Below are 17,698 nucleotides of genomic sequence, written 5' to 3'. Positions count from 1 at the left end.
CGGTTCCCCCACGGTTTTCCCTCAAGAATCTCTCGCGGATCCCTCACGGTTTCCCCTCACGGTTTTCCCTCACGGTTTTCCCTCACGGTTTCCCCTCACGGTTTTCCCTCACGGTTTCCCCTCACCGGTTTTCCCTCACGGTTTCCCCTCACGGCCGCTCGGTAACCCTGGGCAACACCCGCCGACCAATCAGAACCCCGCCGAGTCGCGCGCGGACCAATGAGAAGCGACAACGGAGGCGGGAAATCGCGGCGAACCAATGAGAAGCGAGGAGAACACGGAGGCCACGCCCACAAGGACGCGGTTGCTACGGCAACGCTGGGACGCCGAATGCACGGCCTTAATTAGCATAACCACGCCCCTTACCGCTCATTAGCATAACCACGCCCACCGCGCTGTCCGCGGTGCTGAATTTTGGCGCCAAAATTCTGGGATTTTGGGGGTTTTTTTGGGGTTTTTCCCCCTAAATGTCGCTTTTCTCCTCCGTGACATCACCGATCGCGTCACCCCCTCCGGATTCATCCCGAAATTTTCTCCCAAATCCGGTTTGGAGTTTTTATTTCCTCCCAGATCGGGAGATTACAGGATTTTATGGGGAATTTTTTGGGGTTTTTTTGGGGATTTTTGGGGTTTTTTTGGGGTCATCGATCCATGGTTGTTTCTTCGGGAGGAGTTTCAAAGCAGATCTGCAATAATCTCTCGCAGAATTCCAGCTCTTCCTGCGGAAAAATGGGAATTTCCACCCCAAAATCCTGGGAATTGATCCCAAAATCTCAGGAATTTATCCCAAAATCTCAGGGATTTCCATCCCAAAATTAGAGGAATTTGACCCAAAATTTCAGGGATTTTCTCCCCCAAAATTCCAGGAGTTTGACCCAAAATTCCAGGATTTTCCCCCAAAATTCTCACTTTTTTCCCACAAAATTCTCACTTTTTTCCCCCCAAAATCTCAGAATTTTCCCCCAAAATTCCCACAATTTTTACCCAAAATTCTGTGACTTTTTCTCCCCAAACTTCTGCATTTTTTTCCTAAAATTCCAGGAATTTCCCCCCCAAAATCCCAGCAATTTCCAACCCCAAATTCCCATTTTTTTACCCCAAAATCTCAGAATTTTTCCCTCAAAATTTTGCATTTTTTCCCCCAAAATTCCCATTTTTCCCCCAAAATTCCCATTTTTTCCCCAAATTCCCATTTTCCCCCAAAATCCCCATTTTTTTAACCCAAAATTCCAGGATTTTCCTCCAAAATTCCCACAATTTTTACCCAAAATCTCAGAATTTTTCCCTCAAAATTTTGCATTTTTCCCCAAAAATTCCCTTTTTCCCAAAATTCCCATTTTTCCCAAAATTCCCATTTTTTCCCCAAAATTCCCATTTTTTTCCCCAAAATTCCCAAATTTTTCCCCAAAATTCCCAAATTTTTCCCTCAATTCCCATTTTCCCCAAATTCCTACATTTTCCCAAAATTCCCTTTTTTCCCCCAAAATTCCAGGATTTTTCCAAAATCCCAGCAATTCCCAACCCCAAATTCTTTTTTACCCAAAATTTTTACCCAAAATTCATTTTTTCCCCCCAAATTCCAAGATTTTTCCCCAAAATCCCAGCAATTCCCAACCCCAAATTCCCATTTTTTAAACCCAAAATGACAGGAATTTTCCCCCAAAATTCCCACAATTTTTTCCCAAAATCTCAGAATTTTTCCCTAAAAATTTCTAATTTTTTTCCCAAAATCTCAGAATTTTTCCCTCAAAATTTTGCATTTTTTCCCCCAAAATTCCCATTTTTCCCCCAAAATTCCCATTTTTCCCCAAAATTCCCATTTTTTTCCCAAAATTCCCATTTTTCCCCAAAATTCCCATTTTTCCCTCAAAATTTTGCATTTTTCCCCCAAAATTCCCATTTTTTCCCCAAAATTCCCATTTTTTCCCCAAAATTCCCATTTTCCAAAATTCCCATTTTTTCCCCCAAAATTCCCATTTTTCCCCCAAAATTCCCATTTTTTCCCCAAAATTCACAGAATTTTTTCCCAAAATTCCCATTTTTTCCCCCAAAATTCCCATTTTTTCCCCAAAATTCCCATTTTTTTCCCCCAAATTCCCAAAATTCCCATTTTTCCCAAAATTCCCGTTTTTTCCCAAAATTACAGATTTTCCCCAAAATTCCCATTTTTTCCCATCATTTTTCTAAAATTTCATTTTTTCCAAAATTCCATTTTTCCAATTTCCCATTTTTTCCAAATTCCCATTTTCCCCAAAATTCCCATTTTTCCCCCAAATTCCCATTTTTCCCAAAAGCCCCATTTTTCCCAAAATTCCCATTTTCCCCAAATCCCCATTTTCCCCCCAAAATTCCCAATTTATTCCCCAAAATTCCCATTTTTTCCTCCATTTTTTTTTTAAATTATTTTTCCAAATTCTTTTCCCTTTTTTCCAAATTCCCATTTTTCCCCAAAATTCCCTTTTTCCCAAATTCCCATTTTTTAAATTCATTTTTTCCCCAAAATTCCCATTTTTCCCTCAAAATTTTGTTTTTTTCCCCAAAATTCCCATTTTTCCCTCAAAATTTTGCATTTTTTTCCCCAAAATTCCCATTTTTTTCCCGAAAATTCCCATTTTTCCCCCAAAATTCCCATTTTTTTCCCCCAAAATTCCCATTTTTCCCCCAAAATTCCCATTTTTTTCCCGAAAATTCCCATTTTTTTCCCCAAATTCCCATTTTTTTCCCCCAAAATTCCCATTTTTTCCCCCAAAATTCCCATTTTTCCCCAAAATTCCCATTTTTCCCCAAAATTCCCATTTTTCCCCCAAATTCCTCACCTGGAATTCTTCTTTTCCCTTCAGCATTTCTCTTCTTTCTCTCAGCAAATCTTCCAATCCCAGAGCAGCAATTCTGCATTCCCGAATTCCCTCCGGGAAATCTGAGGTTAATCTGGGGGGAAAAATGGGAATTTTGGGAAATTTGGGATCCCAGAAGGAAAAATCCCAAAAATTGGCAAAAAAAATCCCAAAAATCATTAAAAATCCAATTAAAATCATTAAAAATCACTAAAAATTAAATCAAAATTAACACAAAATTCATTCCCGAATTCCCTTGGGAAAATCTGAGGTCAGTCTGGGGGGAAAAATGGGAATTTTGGGAAATTTGGGATTTCCAGGGAAAAAATCCCAAAAATCGGCAAAAAAATCCCCAAAAAATCCCCAAAAAATCAGCAAAAAATCTAATTAAAATCATTAAATTAACACAAAATTCATTCCCGAATTCCCTCGGGAAAATCCGAGGTCAGTCTGGGGGGAAAAATGGGAATTTTGGGAAATTTGGGATTTCCAGGGAAAAAATAAACCAAAATTAGTGAAAAAATCCCCCAAAAAATCCACAAAAATCAGCAAAAAATCCAATTAAAATCATTAAAAATCCACTTAAAATCACAAAAAATCAACTCAAAATTGGGTTAAAAATTGGGATTTTTGGGAAATTTAGGATCCCAAAAAAAAATCCTAAAATAATCCAAAAATCAAAAAAAAAATCCCCAAAAAATCCCCAAAAATCAGCTAAAAATCCACTTAAAATCACTAAAAATTAAATCAAAATTAACACAAAATTCATTCCCGAATTCCCTCTGGGAAATCTGAGGTCAGTCTGGGGGGAAAAATGGGAATTTTGGGAAATTTGGGATTTCCAGGAATAAAATCCCAAAAATTGGTGAAAAATTCCCCAAAAAATCCACAAAAATGGGTGAAAAATCCAATTAAAATCATTAAAAATCCGCTAAAAATCGACTGAAAATCCAATTAAAATCACTAAAAATCAACTCAAAATTGGGTGAAAAATTGGGATTTTTGGGAAATTTGAATTCCTAGAAAAAAATCCTAAAATAACCCAAAAATCCCCCAAAAAATTCCCAAAAATCTGCCAAAAATCCAATTAAAATCATTAAAAATTAAATCAAAATTAACACAAAATTAATTCCTGAATTTCCTCGGGAAAATCTGAGGGAAATTTGGGGTGAAAAATGGGAATTTTGGGAAATTTGGGATTTCCAGGAATAAAATCCCAAAAATCAGCAAAAAAATCCCCAAAAAATTTACACAAAATTCACCCAAAATCACCAAAAAAATTCCAATTTTTGGGGTTTTTTTCCCATTTTTTCCCATTTTTCTCAGGAATTTCCGATTTTCTCAGAGATTTTTTTGGGAATTTCCAGAATTTCAATATTTTGTGAATTTTTTGGGATATTTTTGTGAATTTTTTGAGAAAATTTTGGGATTTTTTTGGGATATTTTTGGGGATTTCTCACCCATTTTTGGTGTTTTTTTCCCATTTTTTTCCCATTTTTTTCCCATTTTTCTCAGGAATTTCGGATTTTCTCAGGGATTTTTTTTGGAATTTCAGGAATTCTGATATTTTGTAAATTTTTTAGGATATTTTGGGATATTTAGGGATATTTTGGGATGTTTTTCTCACCCACAGAGGATGCCCAGGCTGTGCTTTTGTCCTTTTTTTGGCTTTTTTTCCCCATTTTTTCCCATTTTTCTCAGGAATTTCGGATTTTCTCAGGGATTTTTTTGGGACTTTCCAGAATTTCCATATTTTGGGATTTTTTTGGGATAATTTTGGATAATTTTGGGATAAATTTAGTACATTTTCTCACCCACAGAGGATGCCCAGGCTGTGATTTTTAATCCATTTTTGGCTTTTTTTCCCATTTTTCTCAGGAATTTCGGATTTTCTCAGGGATTTTTTTTGGAATTTCCAGAATTTCCATATTTTGTGATTTTTTTGGGATATTTTTGTGAATTTTTTTGGATTTTTTGGGATATTTTTGGGGATTTCTCACCCATTTTTGGGGTTTTTTTCCCCTTTTTTGCCCATTTTTTTCCCATTTTTCTCAGGAATTTCGGATTTTCTTGGGGATTTTTTTTGGAATTTCAGGAATTCTGATATTTTGTGAATTTTTTAGGATAATTTTGGGATATTTTGGGATGTTTTTCTCACCCACAGAGGATGCCCACGCTGTGCTCTTAATCCCATTTTTTGGGTTTTTTTTCCCTTTTTTCCCATTTTTCTCAGGAATTTCGGATTTTCTCAGGGATTTTTTTGGGAATTTCCAGAATTTCCATATTTTAGGATATTTTTGGGATAATTTTGTGAATTTTTTGGGATATTTTTGGGATTTTTTGGGATATTTTTGGGGATTTCTCCCCCATTTTTGCAGATTTCTCACCCATTTTTTGGCTTTTTTTCCCCATTTTTCTCAGGAATTTCGGATTTTCTCAGGGATTTTTTTTGGAATTTCAGGAATTCTAATATTTTGTAAATATTTTAGGATAATTTTAGGATATTTTGGGATATTTTGGGATGTTTTTCTCACCCACAGAGGATGCCCAGGCTGTGATTTTTAATCCATTTTTGGCTTTTTTTCCCCATTTTTCTCAGGAATTTCGGATTTTCTTGGGGATTTTTTTTGGAATTTCCAGAATTTCAATATTTTGTGAATTTTTTAGGATATTTTGGGATAAATTTTAGGATATTTTGGGATGTTTTTCTCACCCACAGAGGATGCCCAGGCTGTGCTTTTTAACCCATTTTTGGGTTTTTTTTCCCATTTTTTTGCCCATTTTTCTCAGGAATTTCGGATTTTCTCACGGATTTTTTGGGGAATTTCAGGAATTCTGATATTTTGTGAATTTTTTAGGATAATTTTGGGATAAATTTGGGATATTTTGGGATGTTTTTCTCACCCACAGAGGATGCCCAGGCTGTGCTTTTTAACCCATTTTTGGCTTTTTTTTCCCATTTTTCTCAGGAATTTCGGATTTTCTCAGGGATTTTTTTGGGAATTTCCAGAATTTCGATATTTTGTGAATTTTTTGGGATAATTTTAGGATATTTTGGGATAAATTTAGTACATTTTCTCACCCACAGAGGATGCCCAGGCTGTGCTCATGAGCTCCGTCGTGTTCTGAGCGAAGCAAATTCACAACTCTGGGAACCAAACCCTGCTGGAGGAGAGCAGCTGGAAGGGAAAATTGGGAGAAAATTCAGAGATTTTGGGAAAATTTGGGATTTTGGGGTCATTTTGGTAAATTTTTGGGTCATTTTGGGTCATTTTAGGGCATTTTTGGGGTAATTTTGAGATAATTTTTGGGGAATTTTGGGGCATTTTAGGCACCAAACTCTGCTGGAGGAGAGCAGCTGGAAGGGAAAATTGGGAGAAATTTAGGAGATTTTGGGAAAATTTGGGAATTTGGGGTGATTTTGGGAAATTTTTGGGTCATTTTGGGTCATTTTAGGGCATTTTTGAGGTAATTTTTGAGGGATTTTGGGGGAATTTTGGGACATTTTGGGGCATTTTTGGCACCAAACTCTGCTGGAGGAGAGCAGCTGGAAGGGAAAATTGGGAGAAAATTAGGAGATTTTGGGAAAATTTGGGATTTTCAGAAAATTTGGAGTAATTTTTAGGGGATTTTGGGTCATTTTAGGGCATTTTTGGGGGAATTTTGGGTCATTTTTGGGGATTTTGGGTCATTTTAGGAACCAAACTCTGCTGGAGGAGAAGAGCTGGAAGGCAAAATTGGGGGGAAATTCAGAGATTTTGGGAAAATTTGGGAATTTGGGATCATTTTGGTAAATTTTTGGGTCATTTTGGGTCATTTTAGGGCATTTTTGAGTTAATTTTTGGGGGATTTTGGGGGAATTTTGGGTCATTTTGGGGCATTTTAGGCACCAAACTCTGCTGGAGAAGAGCAGCTGGAAGGGAAAATTGGGGAAAAATTAGGGGATTTTGGGAAAATTTGGGAATTTCTGGGGATTTTGGGAAATTTTTGGGTCATTTTAGGTCATTTTAGGGCATTTTTGAGGTAATTTTTGGGGGATTTTGGGGGAATTTTGGGTCATTTTTGGCACCAAACCTGCTGGAGAAGAGCAGCTGGAAGGGAAATTTGGGATAAAATTCAGAGATTTTGGGAAAATTTGGGATATTTTGGGGATTTGAGGTAATTTCAAGGAATTTTGGGTCATTTGGAGGTAATTTTGGGTCATTTTTTTGACATTTTGGGGGAATTTGGGGTTATTTTTGGGGCAATTTTAGGGTTTTTTTTGGGTTTTTTTCCAGATTTTTTCAGGGTTTTTATCCCCAAAAATTCCACATTTAATTTTGGGTTAAATTTTGGGATTTGGGGGAATTTTAGAGCCATTTTAAGGCTATTTTTGGAGCCATTTTTGGATTTTTTCCTGGTTTTTTTTGCATTTTTTCCAGATTTTTTTAGGGTTTTTTTCCCCAAAATCTCAGCAATAATTTTGGGTTAAATTTTACAATTTTTGGGAATTTAAAGTCTATTTTTTGAGCGATTTTTTTCATTTTTTGGCCATTTTAAAGCCATTTTTTCAGCGTTTTTTTTCAATTTTTTTCAGGATTTTTTTCCCCCAAAATTCAGGATAAAATTTTGGGTGAAATTTTGGGATTTTTAGGTCTCACCTTTGACTCTGAAAGTGCAGAAAAATGATTTTTTTGGCCATTTTAAAGCCATTTTTTCAGCGGTTTTTTTATTTTTCCAGGATTTTTTCCGGATTTTTTTCCCCCAAAATTCCAGGTTAAAGTTTGGGATTTTTGGGAATTTTAGGGCCATTTTAAGGCTATTTTTGGAGCATTTTTTGGCTATTTTTTGATCTTTTTTTGGGATTTTTTTAGGGTTTTTTTTCCCAAAAATCCCAGCAATAATTTTGGGATAAATTTTACGATTTTTGGGAATTTTAGGTCTATTTTTTGAGCATTTTTTTGCGATTTTTTTCAGGATTTTTTGGGGAATTTTTTAGGCATTTTTCCCCCCAAAATTCCAGGTTTAATTTTGAGATTTTTGGGGAATTTTAGGGCTATTTTAAGGCTATTTTTTGGGCTATTTTTTGACCATTTTTGGGGATTTTTTGGGGATTTTTTAGGGTTTTTTTCCCAAAAATTCCAGCAATAATTTTGGGCTGAATTTTAGGATTTTAAGGCTATTTTAAAGTTAATTTTTGAGCTTTTTTTTTATTTTTTGGCCATTTTAAACCCATTTTTTCAGCGATTTTTTTCAATTTTTTTTTTATTTTTTCCAAATTTTTTTCCCCAAAATTCAGGATAAAATCCCAGATGAAATTTTGGGTGAAATTTGGGTATTTTTGGGTCTCTCCTCTGATCCTGAGCTGCTCCCTCAGCAGGCAGTGCAGAAACAGAATTTTAGGGCTATTTTAGGTCTTTTTTTGGGGATTTTTTCCAGATTTTTTTGGGGATTTTCTTGGGTTTCTTTTTTCCCAAAAATTCTGGGTTTAATTTTGGGTTAAATTTTACATTTTTTAGGAATTTAAAGTCTATTTTTTGAGCGATTTTTTTCATTTTTTGGCCATTTTAAAGCCATTTTTTCAGCATTTTTTTCAATTTTTTCCAGATTTTCTGGGATTTTTTCCCCCAAAATTCCAGGTTAAAGTTTGGGATTTTGGGGAATTTTAGGGCTATTTTAAGGCTATTTTTTGAGCGTTTTTTGGCTATTTTTTGACCGTTTTTTGGGATTTTTTGGGATTTTTTCTAGATTTTTTCAGGTTTTTTTTTCCCCCAAAATTCAGGATAAAATTTTGGGTGAAATTTGGGTATTTTTGGGTCTCACCTCGGATCCTGGGCTGCTCCCTCAGCAGACAGTGAAGCACAAAAGCTCCTTTGGCCCTCAGGGAGGGAAGAGAACTCTGCAAAGTTCCTCCCAAAACCTCCAAACCTCCCAAATCCTGCAGCAGCTGCAAACCCTCGGGCTGGGATCTCACCAGGCCTGGGATTGGGGAAAAAAAGGAAAAATTAGTCAGAAATTATACTGAAAATATCCTGAAATTATCTTGAATTTATACTGAAATTATACTGAAATTATCCTGAATTTATCTTGAATTTATCCTGAAATTATACTTAATTTATCCTGAAATTATACTGAATTTATCCTGAAAATATCCTGAAAATATCCTGAATTTATCCTGAAAATATCCTGAAATTATCACAAAAATATCCTGAAATTATCCTGAATTTATCCTGAAAATATCCCAAATTTATCCTGAAAATATACTGAATTTATAATGAAAATATGCTGAAAATATCCTGAAATCATTCTGAGTTTATCCTAAAATTATCCTGAAATTATACTGAATTTATCCTGAATTTATCTTGAAAATATCCTGAATTTATCCTGAAATTATACTGAAAATATGCTGAAAATGTCCTGAAAATATCCTGAATTTATCTTGAAATTATCCTGAAAATATCCTAAAATTATCTTGAAATTATTATAAAAATATCCTGAAAATATCCTGAATTTATCTGGAAATTATACTGAAATGATACTGAATTTATCCTGAATTTATCTTGAAATTATCCTGAAATTATCACAAAAATATCCTGAAATTATCCTGAAAATATCCTGAAAATATCCTGAATTTACCACAAAAATATCCTGAAAATATTACAAAAATATCCTGGAAATGTCCTGAAATTCTGCTGAAAATATCATGAAATTATACTGAAATTATCCTGAAAATATCCTGAATTTATCCTCAATTTATATTGAAAATATGCTGAAATTATACTGAAATTATCCTAAAATTATCCTGAAATTATCACAAAAATATCCTGAATTTATCCTCAAAATATTGTGAAATTATCCTGAAATTATCCTGAAAATATCTTGAAAATATCCTGAAATTATCCCGAAATTATCCTGAATTTATCCCAAAATGATCCTGAAAATATCCTGAAAATATCATGAAATTATCCTGAAATTATCCTGAAAATGTACCGAAAATGTCCTGAAATTATCACAAAAATATCCTGAAAATATCCTGAATTTATCCTAAAATTCCCATTTATCTCCAAAAATTTACTTGAAATTATACTGAACTGAAATTATACTGAATTTATCCTGAAAATATCCTGAATTTATCTTGAATTTATCCCAAAATTATCCCAAAATTGTCCCAAAATCGCCTTAAAATTAGATGAAAATTACCTCAAAATCCTCTTAAAATCACCAAAAAATCACCCAAAATTCACCCAAAAATCACCTAAAAATCCCAAAAAATCACCTAAAATCACCTAAAATTCACCTAAAATCACCCAAAATCACCCAAAATTGCCCAACAATCCTATTTTTCACCCCAAAACTCACATGAAATGGCAAATAAAGCTGCACAGGACACCTCAGGATCCAAATCTCCCTGCAGAGCTCCTAAAAATCCACCTAAAATCCCCAAAAAATCACCTAAAATCCACCTAAAATCCCCTAAAAATCCCCCAAAATTAACCTAAAAATCCCCAAAAATCACCCAAAATTCACCTAAAATTCACCTAAAATCACCCAAAATTCACCAAAATTCCCATTTTTCACCCCAAAACTCACATGAAATGGCAAATAAAGCTGCACAGCACACCTCAGGATCCAAATCTCCCTGCAGCATCCCCAGCAGGAGCTGCAGAGCTCCCAAAAATCCACCTAAAAATCACCTTAAAATCCCCAAAAAATCACCAAAAATCACCCAAATTCACCTAAAATTGCCCAAAATTCCCATTTTTCACCCCAAAACTCACACGAAATTGCAAATAAAGCTGCAGAAGCCACTTCAGGCTCAGATTCTCCCTGCAGCATCCCCAGCAGGAGCTGCAGAGCTCCCAAAAATCCCTGAAAATCCCCCAAAAATCACCTTAAAATCACCAAAAAATCACCTAAAATCACCCAAAATTGCCCAAAATCGCCCAAAATTCCCATTTTTTCCCCCAAAACTCACACGAAATTGCAAATAAAGCTGCACAGCACACCTCAGGCTCAGATTCTCCCTGCAGCATCCCCAGCAGGAGCTGCAGAGCTCCCAAAAATCCCCTAAAAATCACCTTAAAATCCCCAAAAAATCCCCAAAATTCACCAAAAATCCCCCAAAATTGCCCAAAATTCCCATTTTTCACCCCAAAACTCACATGAAATGGCAAACAGAGCTGCTGAAGCCACTTCAGGCTCAGATTCTCCCTGCAGCATCCCCAGCAGAGCTCCCAAAATCCCCCGAAATCCCCCTAAAAATCCCCCAAAATTCACCTAAAATCCCCAAAAATTACCCAAAATTCACCCAAAATTGCCCAAAATTCCCATTTTTCACCCCAAAACTCACATGAAATGGCAAACAGAGCAGCACAGCACACCTCAGGCTCAGATTCTCCCTGCAGCATCCCCAGCAGGAGCTGCAGAGCTCCCAAAATTCCCCAAAATCCCCTAAAAATCACCAAAAAATCACCCAAAATTCACCTAAAATCACCCAAAATTCACCGAAATTTCCCAAATTTCACCCAAAACTCACATGAAATGGCAAATAAAGCTGCTGAAGCCACTTCAGGCTCAGATTCTCCCTGCAGCATCCCCAGCAGGAGCTGCAGAGCTCCCAAAAATCCCTGAAAATCCCCCAAAAATCACCTTAAAATCACCAAAAAATCACCTAAAATCACCCAAAATTGCCCAAAAATCCCATTTTTCACCCCAAAACTCACATGAAATGGCAAACAGAGCTGCACAACACACTTCAGGCTCAGATTCTCCCTGCAGCATCCCCAGCAGGAGCTGCAGAGCTCCCAAAATTCCCCAAAATCCCCTAAAAATCACCAAAAAATCACCCAAAATTCACCTAAAATCACCCAAAATTCACCGAAATTTCCCAAATTTCACCCAAAACTCACATGAAATGGCAAATAAAGCTGCTGAAGCCACTTCAGGCTCAGATTCTCCCTGCAGCATCCCCAGCAGGAGCTGCAGAGCTCCCAAAAATCCCCTAAAATCCCCTAAAAATCACCCAAAAATCACCTAAAAATCCCCCCAAATTGCCCAAAATTCACCAAAATTTCCCGAATTTCCCCCAAAACTCACATGAAATTGCAAATAAAGCTGCACAGCACACTTCAGGCTCAGCTTCTCCCTGCAGCATCCCCAGCAGTGCCTGCAGAGCTCCCAACCCCAGCGCTCTGCTCTGAGCTTTGGGCAGATTTTGGGAACAACAACCCAAAACTCGAGCGGCTGAGGAGCGGATGGGAGCCCAGGGGTGGGAGAGGAGCCCAGAAATCACCTCCAGGCCGCCCAGCGAGCAGAAATCTGGGGAGAAAGAAGGAAAATTTGGGTTAAAAAGGGAAAAAATTGGGAAAAAAAGGTGAAAAAATGGGGAAAAAAGGTCAAAAAATGGGGTTAGGAGGTGAAAATCCCACAGAAAATGTCCCAAAATTGACCCCAAAAGTCACCCAGGAGACCCAAAATCACCTCCAGGCTGCCCAGGGAGCAGAAATCTGGGGAGAAAAAGGGAAAATTTGGGGTTAGAAGGTGAAAAAATGGGGAAAAAAGGTGAAAAAATGGGGAAAAAAGGTCAAAAAATGGGGTTAGGAGGTGAAAATCACACAGAAAATGTCCCAAAATTGACCCCAAAAGTCACTCAGGAGCCCCAAAATCACCTCCAGGCTGCCCAGGGAGCAGAAATCTGGGGAGAAAAACACAGAAATTGGGAAAAAATGAGATTAAAAGGTGAAAAAATGGGAAAAAAGGTGAAAAAATGGAGTTAAAAGGTCAAAAAATGGGGTTAGGAGAGCAAAAAATGGGGATAAAAAGTGGAAAAATGGGGTTAGGAGGTGAAAATTTTATAGAAAATCCATGAAAATTCAACCTGAAATCCTTCAGGAGAACAAAAAATGGGATTAAAAGGTGAAAAAAATGGAAAAATGGTGAAAAAATGGGATAAAAGGTGAAAAAATGGGGAAAAAAGGTGAAAATTCCCAAAAATCACACAGGAAATGTCCCAAAATTGACCCCAAAAGTCACTCAGGAGCCCCAAAATCACCTCCAGGCTGCCCAGGGAGCAGAAATCTGGGGAGAAAAACAGAGAAAATGGGAAAAAATGGGATTAAAAGGTGAAAAAATGGGGAAAAAATGGAGAAAAAAGGTGAAAAAATGAGAAAAAAAGGTGAAAAAATGGGGATAAAAAGTGAAAATCCTACAGAAAATGTCCCAAAATTCACCTAGAAAAGCAAAAAATGAGGTTAGGAGGTGAAAATTGACACAAATCTCACCAAAAATGCCCCAAAATCCACCAAAAATCCCAAATATTCCCCAAAAAAACCCCAAAAACATCCCCAAAAATCCCAAATATTTGCAAAAAAACCCCAAAATCCAAAAAAAAAATTCCCCAAAATCTCCTGGAAATAATAAATAAATTGCAAAACCACCAAAAAAATCCCCAAAATCCCATAAAGTCTGCCCAAAATTGCAAAATGTCCCAAAAAAAATCAGAAAAAATCCCCAAAAATCACAAAAAATTTGCAAAAAAATCACAAAAAAAAATCTGAAAAAAATCCTGAAAATTCCCAAAAAAATCCCCCAAAAATCTCAAAAAAACCTAAAAAAATCCCCAAAAATTCCCCCAAAAAATCCCCCAAAAATCACAAAAAAATCAGAGAAAAGCTCCAAAAAATAAATAAAAAAAAAATCAGAGAAAATCCCCAAAAAATCACCAAAAAAAACACAAAAAATCCCCAAAAATAATTAAAAAAAAATCCAAAAAAATCACAAAAAATCAGGAAAAAATTCGAATAAAAATCCCGAAAACTCACCAAAAAGTCCCCCAAAATTAATTAAAAAATTGCAAAAAAAAATCAGAAAAAATCAAAAAAATCACCAAAAAATCGCAAAAAAAATCACAAAAAATCCCCAAAAAATCAGAAAAAATTCGAAAAAAATCCCCAAAATTCCCAAAATTCCTAATTTTTCCCCAAACTCACCATTGGCATTCTCCAGACTCTCCTCCAGAGCCATTTGATGCTCTCTGGTTTCCCCAAAACACCCAAAATCCAAATATTCCCCCAAAAATCCCAATTATTGCTCAAAAAATCCCCAAAAAATCCCCAAAAAATCAGAGAAAAAATCAGAAAAAATCGCAAAAAAATCCCCAAAAAATTGCCAAAAAATCCCCCAAAATATTTTTAAAAATCGCAAAAAACCACCAAAAAAATCCCAAAAAAAATCCCCAAAAAATCTCCCAAAAAAATCACAAAAATTCGCAAAAAAACCCCAAAAAATCCCAAAAAATCCTCCAAAAAATCCCCAAAAAATCACAAAAAAAATCAGAGAAAATCTACAAAAAATCCCCAAAAAATCACAAAAAACCACAAAAAATCCCCAGATTTAATTTAAAAAAAATCCCAAAAAATCCCAAAAAAATCAGGAAAAAATCGGAAAAAATCCCAAAAAACTCACTAAAATCCACAAAATTTTAAAAATTGCAAAAAAATCCGAAAAAACCCCTTAAAAATCACCAAAAATTGAAAAAACTGAAACCCCAAAATCACCAAAAATCACCAAAAATTTCACAAAAAAATCACAAAAAATCACCAAAAAATCACAAAAAAATCCGAAAAAAATCCCAAAAATTCCAAAAAAAATCCCAAAAAAAATCCCAATTTCCCCAAACTCACCATTGGCATTCTCCAGACTCTCCTCCAGAGCCATTTGATGCTCTCTGGTTTCCCCAAAAGACCCAAAATCCACCTGAAACCCCAAATATTCCCCCAAAAATCCCAATTATCGCTCAAAAAATCCGAAAAAAATCTGAAAAAAATCCAAAAAAAATCAGAAAAAATCGCAAAAAACCACCAAAAAAATCCCAAAAAAAATCCCCAAAAAATCCCCCAAAATATTTTAAAAATTCGCAAAAAAACCCCAAAAAATCCCAAAAAATCCTCCAAAAAATCCCCAGAAAATCACAAAAAAAATCAGAGAAAATCTACAAAAAATCCCCAAAAAATCCCAAAAAATTACAAAAAAATCAGGAAAGAATTCGAAAAAAATCTCAAAAAACTCACCAAAAAATCCCCCAAAATTAATAAAAAAATTGCAAAAAAAATCCCAAAAAACCCCAAAAAATCACAAAAAAATTGTAAAAAAAATCCGAAAAAAATCCCAAAAATTCCCAAAAAAATCCCAAAAAATCCCAAATTCCCCAAAATTTACCATTGGCATTATCCAGGCTCTCGCAGAGCTCCTGCAGCTCCTCCAGAGCCATTTGATGCTCTCTGGTTTCCCCAACTCCTCTCTCTGCAGTTTCCTCTCCTGGACAAGGTTTGTTCAAAATCCCCAAACATCGCTGCAGCTCCACGTGGGATCCTCCTGCTGCTCCCAGGGCCTCAGAAATGGCAGATTGGAGCCACTGCTGTCTCTGAAAATGGGAAAATAGAGAAAATTAGCAAAAATTTGGTGAAAAAATGGTGAAAATCGGTGAAAAAATGGCGAAAATCGGCGGAAAAATAGGGAAAATATGGCGAAAATCGACCCCAAAATCACCTCCTGCTGCTCCCAGGGCTGCTGAAATGGCAGATTGGAGCCACTGGTGTGTCTGAAAAATTAAAAATATTGAAAATTAGCAAAAATTTGGTGAAAAAATGGTGAAAATTGGTGAAAAAATGGCGAAAATCGGCGGAAAAATGGGGAAAATATGGCAAAAATCAACCCCAAAATCACCTCCTGCTGCTCCCAGGGCTTCTGAAATGGCTGATTGGAGCCACTGGTGTGTCTGAAAAATTAAAAATATTGAAAATTAGGAGAAAAATGGTGAAAATTTGGTAAAAATCGGTGGAAAAATGGGGAAAATATGGCGAAAAACGATGAAAATAAGGTGAAAAAATGGCAAAAAAATCACCAAAAATTGGCAAAAATCAGCAAAAAATCATCCCCAAAATGAGTCCAAAATGAGTCCAAAAGTGGCAAAAAATGGCCCAAAAACCCACTAAAAATCAGCAAACGTTTGGCTCAGAATCATCGAAAATTGTCAAAAATTGGGAAAAAGTTTCCCCAGAAACAGCAAAATTCATCCCAAAATCACCTCCTGCTGCTCCCAGGGCTTCTGAAATGGCTGATTGGAGCCACTGCTGTCTCTGGGAAATTAAAAATATTGAAAATTAGGAGAAAAATGGTGAAAATTTGGGGAAAATCGGTGAAAAAATGGCGAAAATCGGCGGAAAAATGGGGAAAATATGGCGAAAAATGATGAAAATAAGGTGAAAAAATGGCAAAAAATCGTCAAAAAATCACCAAAAGTGTGTGAAAAAATCAGCAAAAATCAGCAAAAATTCATCCCCAAAATCAGCCCAGAATTGGCAAAAAGTCTCTGAAAATTGGGCGAAAAATCGGCAAAATTTGGCCAAAATTGGTGAAAATTGGCAAAAAAATTGGGAAAAAACTACCAAAAATTGGTGAAAAATCAGCAAAAAATCACCAAAAATTGGTGAAAAATCGGCAAAAAATCAGCCTCAAAATCGGCAAAAATCAGCAGAAAAGAGCTGAAAATTCGGTGAAAGTTAGGCAAAAATGGGGAAAAAATTGGCAAAAAGTTACCTCAGAAACAGCAAAATCAACCCCAAAATAAACACCAAAATCAACTCCCAAACCCCCAAAATAAACCCCAAAACCCCAAAATGAATCCCAAAATCAACCCCAAACCCAAAATAAGCCCCCAAATCAACTCCAAACCCAAAATAAACCTCAATTCCCCTCAGGATTCTCCGAATTCCCCAGAAAAAAACCCAAAAAAACCCCAAAATCCTCAAAAAAAACCCAAAACCCCTCAGCATCCCCTGAGCTCCCCGAACTCCTAAAATCAACCCCAAAACACCCCAAAATCAACCCCAAAACCTCACAAAATCAACCCCAAACCCCAAAATAAGCCTCAAATCGCCTCAGGATTCTCCGAATTCCCCAGAAAAAAAAACCAAAAAACCCCCCAAATCCTCAAAAAAACCCCAAAACCCCTCAGCATCCCCTGAGCTCCCCAAAATCAACCCCAAAAACCCCCAAAATCAACCCCAAACCCCAAAATAAGCACCAAAATCAACCCCAAACCCAAAATAAACCTCAATTTCCCTCAGGATTCTCCGAATTCCCCACAAAAAACCCAAAAAAAACCCCCAAACTCCCCTCACCTCCTCGGCCATGGGCTCCCGCCGCTCCGGCCGCGCCTCTCCCGCCACCACCGCCATCTCCAGCAAGCCCTGCAGGCTTCTCGAAGGTTCCCTGCGGCTCCCTCCGCTTCTTTCGTCCCCTCCGCCTTCCTTCGCCGCCATCGCCGCAACGAAAAAAACGGAAAAAAGCGGGAAAAAGCCCCGGAAAAGCTCCCGGGATGGCGGCAGTGATCAGCGGCGGCTGGGTGGCGCCATCTTGGAAAGGGCGGGGTTTGGACAGGAAGTGGGCGGAGCTTGGTGGGGAAGTGGGCGTGGCTTGTGGGTATTGTTTATAGCCGGCAGCGCGCTGGGCTCATTGTGAGGCGATGGGGATGATTGACAGCGCGGTTGGCCAATGGGAGTGAAGAAAGTTAGGCTGGCGGCCAATGGAAAGCGAGGAGAGCGGTTAGTTTTAACCAATAGCAGGAGGGAGGCGGAGCTCTTCGGCTTTCCGCCAATCAAATAGCATAAATTCATGAGTGGCATCCCTGCTAACCAATAGAAACCCCGCATCACCGCCGACCAATCGGGTTGCGCCTTCCCTTCACCCAATCACCTCTCCGCTCGCCTCACGGCGGAGGCGGGACTCCGCGGGCGGCAGCCAATGGGAGGCGGCGCGCGGAGGGCCGGCGGCCAATGGGGATGGCGGAGCGGGCGGCGGGAGCGGCAGGGCGGCAGGCCGGGCTG

The 17,698-nt window shown here is 37.3% G+C and overlaps 1 protein-coding gene across 6 annotated transcripts; it reads right to left on the bottom strand.

Annotated features, from left to right (window-relative positions):
• Positions 1–541: 541 nt before the first annotated feature.
• On the bottom strand, positions 542–17,276 carry LOC146422850 (hsp70-binding protein 1-like). 6 transcript variants are annotated; one of them, XM_085045341.1, is made up of 8 exons: positions 16,994–17,270; positions 15,898–15,949; positions 15,030–15,182; positions 11,910–12,131; positions 8,637–8,792; positions 5,917–6,013; positions 2,817–2,928; positions 542–719 (listed from the first exon to the last, which is right to left on the bottom strand). In XM_085045341.1, the coding sequence occupies exons 1-8, from the start codon at positions 17,132–17,134 to the stop codon at positions 642–644; spliced, it is 1,011 nt and encodes a 336-aa protein (XP_084901467.1). In that variant the 5' UTR covers positions 17,135–17,270; the 3' UTR covers positions 542–641. The 6 variants fall into 6 exon arrangements, with proteins under 6 accessions (XP_084901467.1, XP_084901465.1, XP_084901466.1 ...); XM_085045339.1 differs by lacking the exon at positions 15,898–15,949 and adding an exon at positions 11,164–11,194 and having other exon boundaries at positions 11,941–12,131; positions 15,030–15,234; positions 16,994–17,268; XM_085045340.1 differs by lacking the exon at positions 15,898–15,949 and adding an exon at positions 10,173–10,203 and having other exon boundaries at positions 11,941–12,131; positions 15,030–15,234; positions 16,994–17,268.
• Between the last annotated feature and the right edge of the window lie 422 nt (positions 17,277–17,698).

This window comes from Lichenostomus cassidix, unplaced genomic scaffold, assembly GCF_008360975.1.
Source record: "Lichenostomus cassidix isolate B80296 unplaced genomic scaffold, HeHo_3.0 HiC_scaffold_38, whole genome shotgun sequence".
In the NCBI taxonomy this organism is placed as follows: domain Eukaryota; kingdom Metazoa; phylum Chordata; class Aves; order Passeriformes; family Meliphagidae; genus Lichenostomus; species Lichenostomus cassidix.
This window is presented reverse-complemented; position numbering and strand designations above follow the sequence as displayed.

Bases quoted from the DNA above. Each gene is read 5' to 3' on its own strand.
- LOC146422850 (XM_085045341.1), bottom strand. From the start codon at position 17,134: ATGGCGGCGAAGGAAGGCGGAGGGGACGAAAGAAGCGGAGGGAGCCGC. The intron at 8,793-11,909 runs GTGAGTTTTGGG...CCCCAATCCCAG, and splicing joins AGCTTTATTTGCAATTTCAT to GCCTGGTGAGATCCCAGCCC. The intron at 2,929-5,916 runs GTGAGAAAATGT...TTTTCCCCCCAG, and splicing joins AGCCTGGGCATCCTCTGTGG to ATTAACCTCAGATTTCCCGG.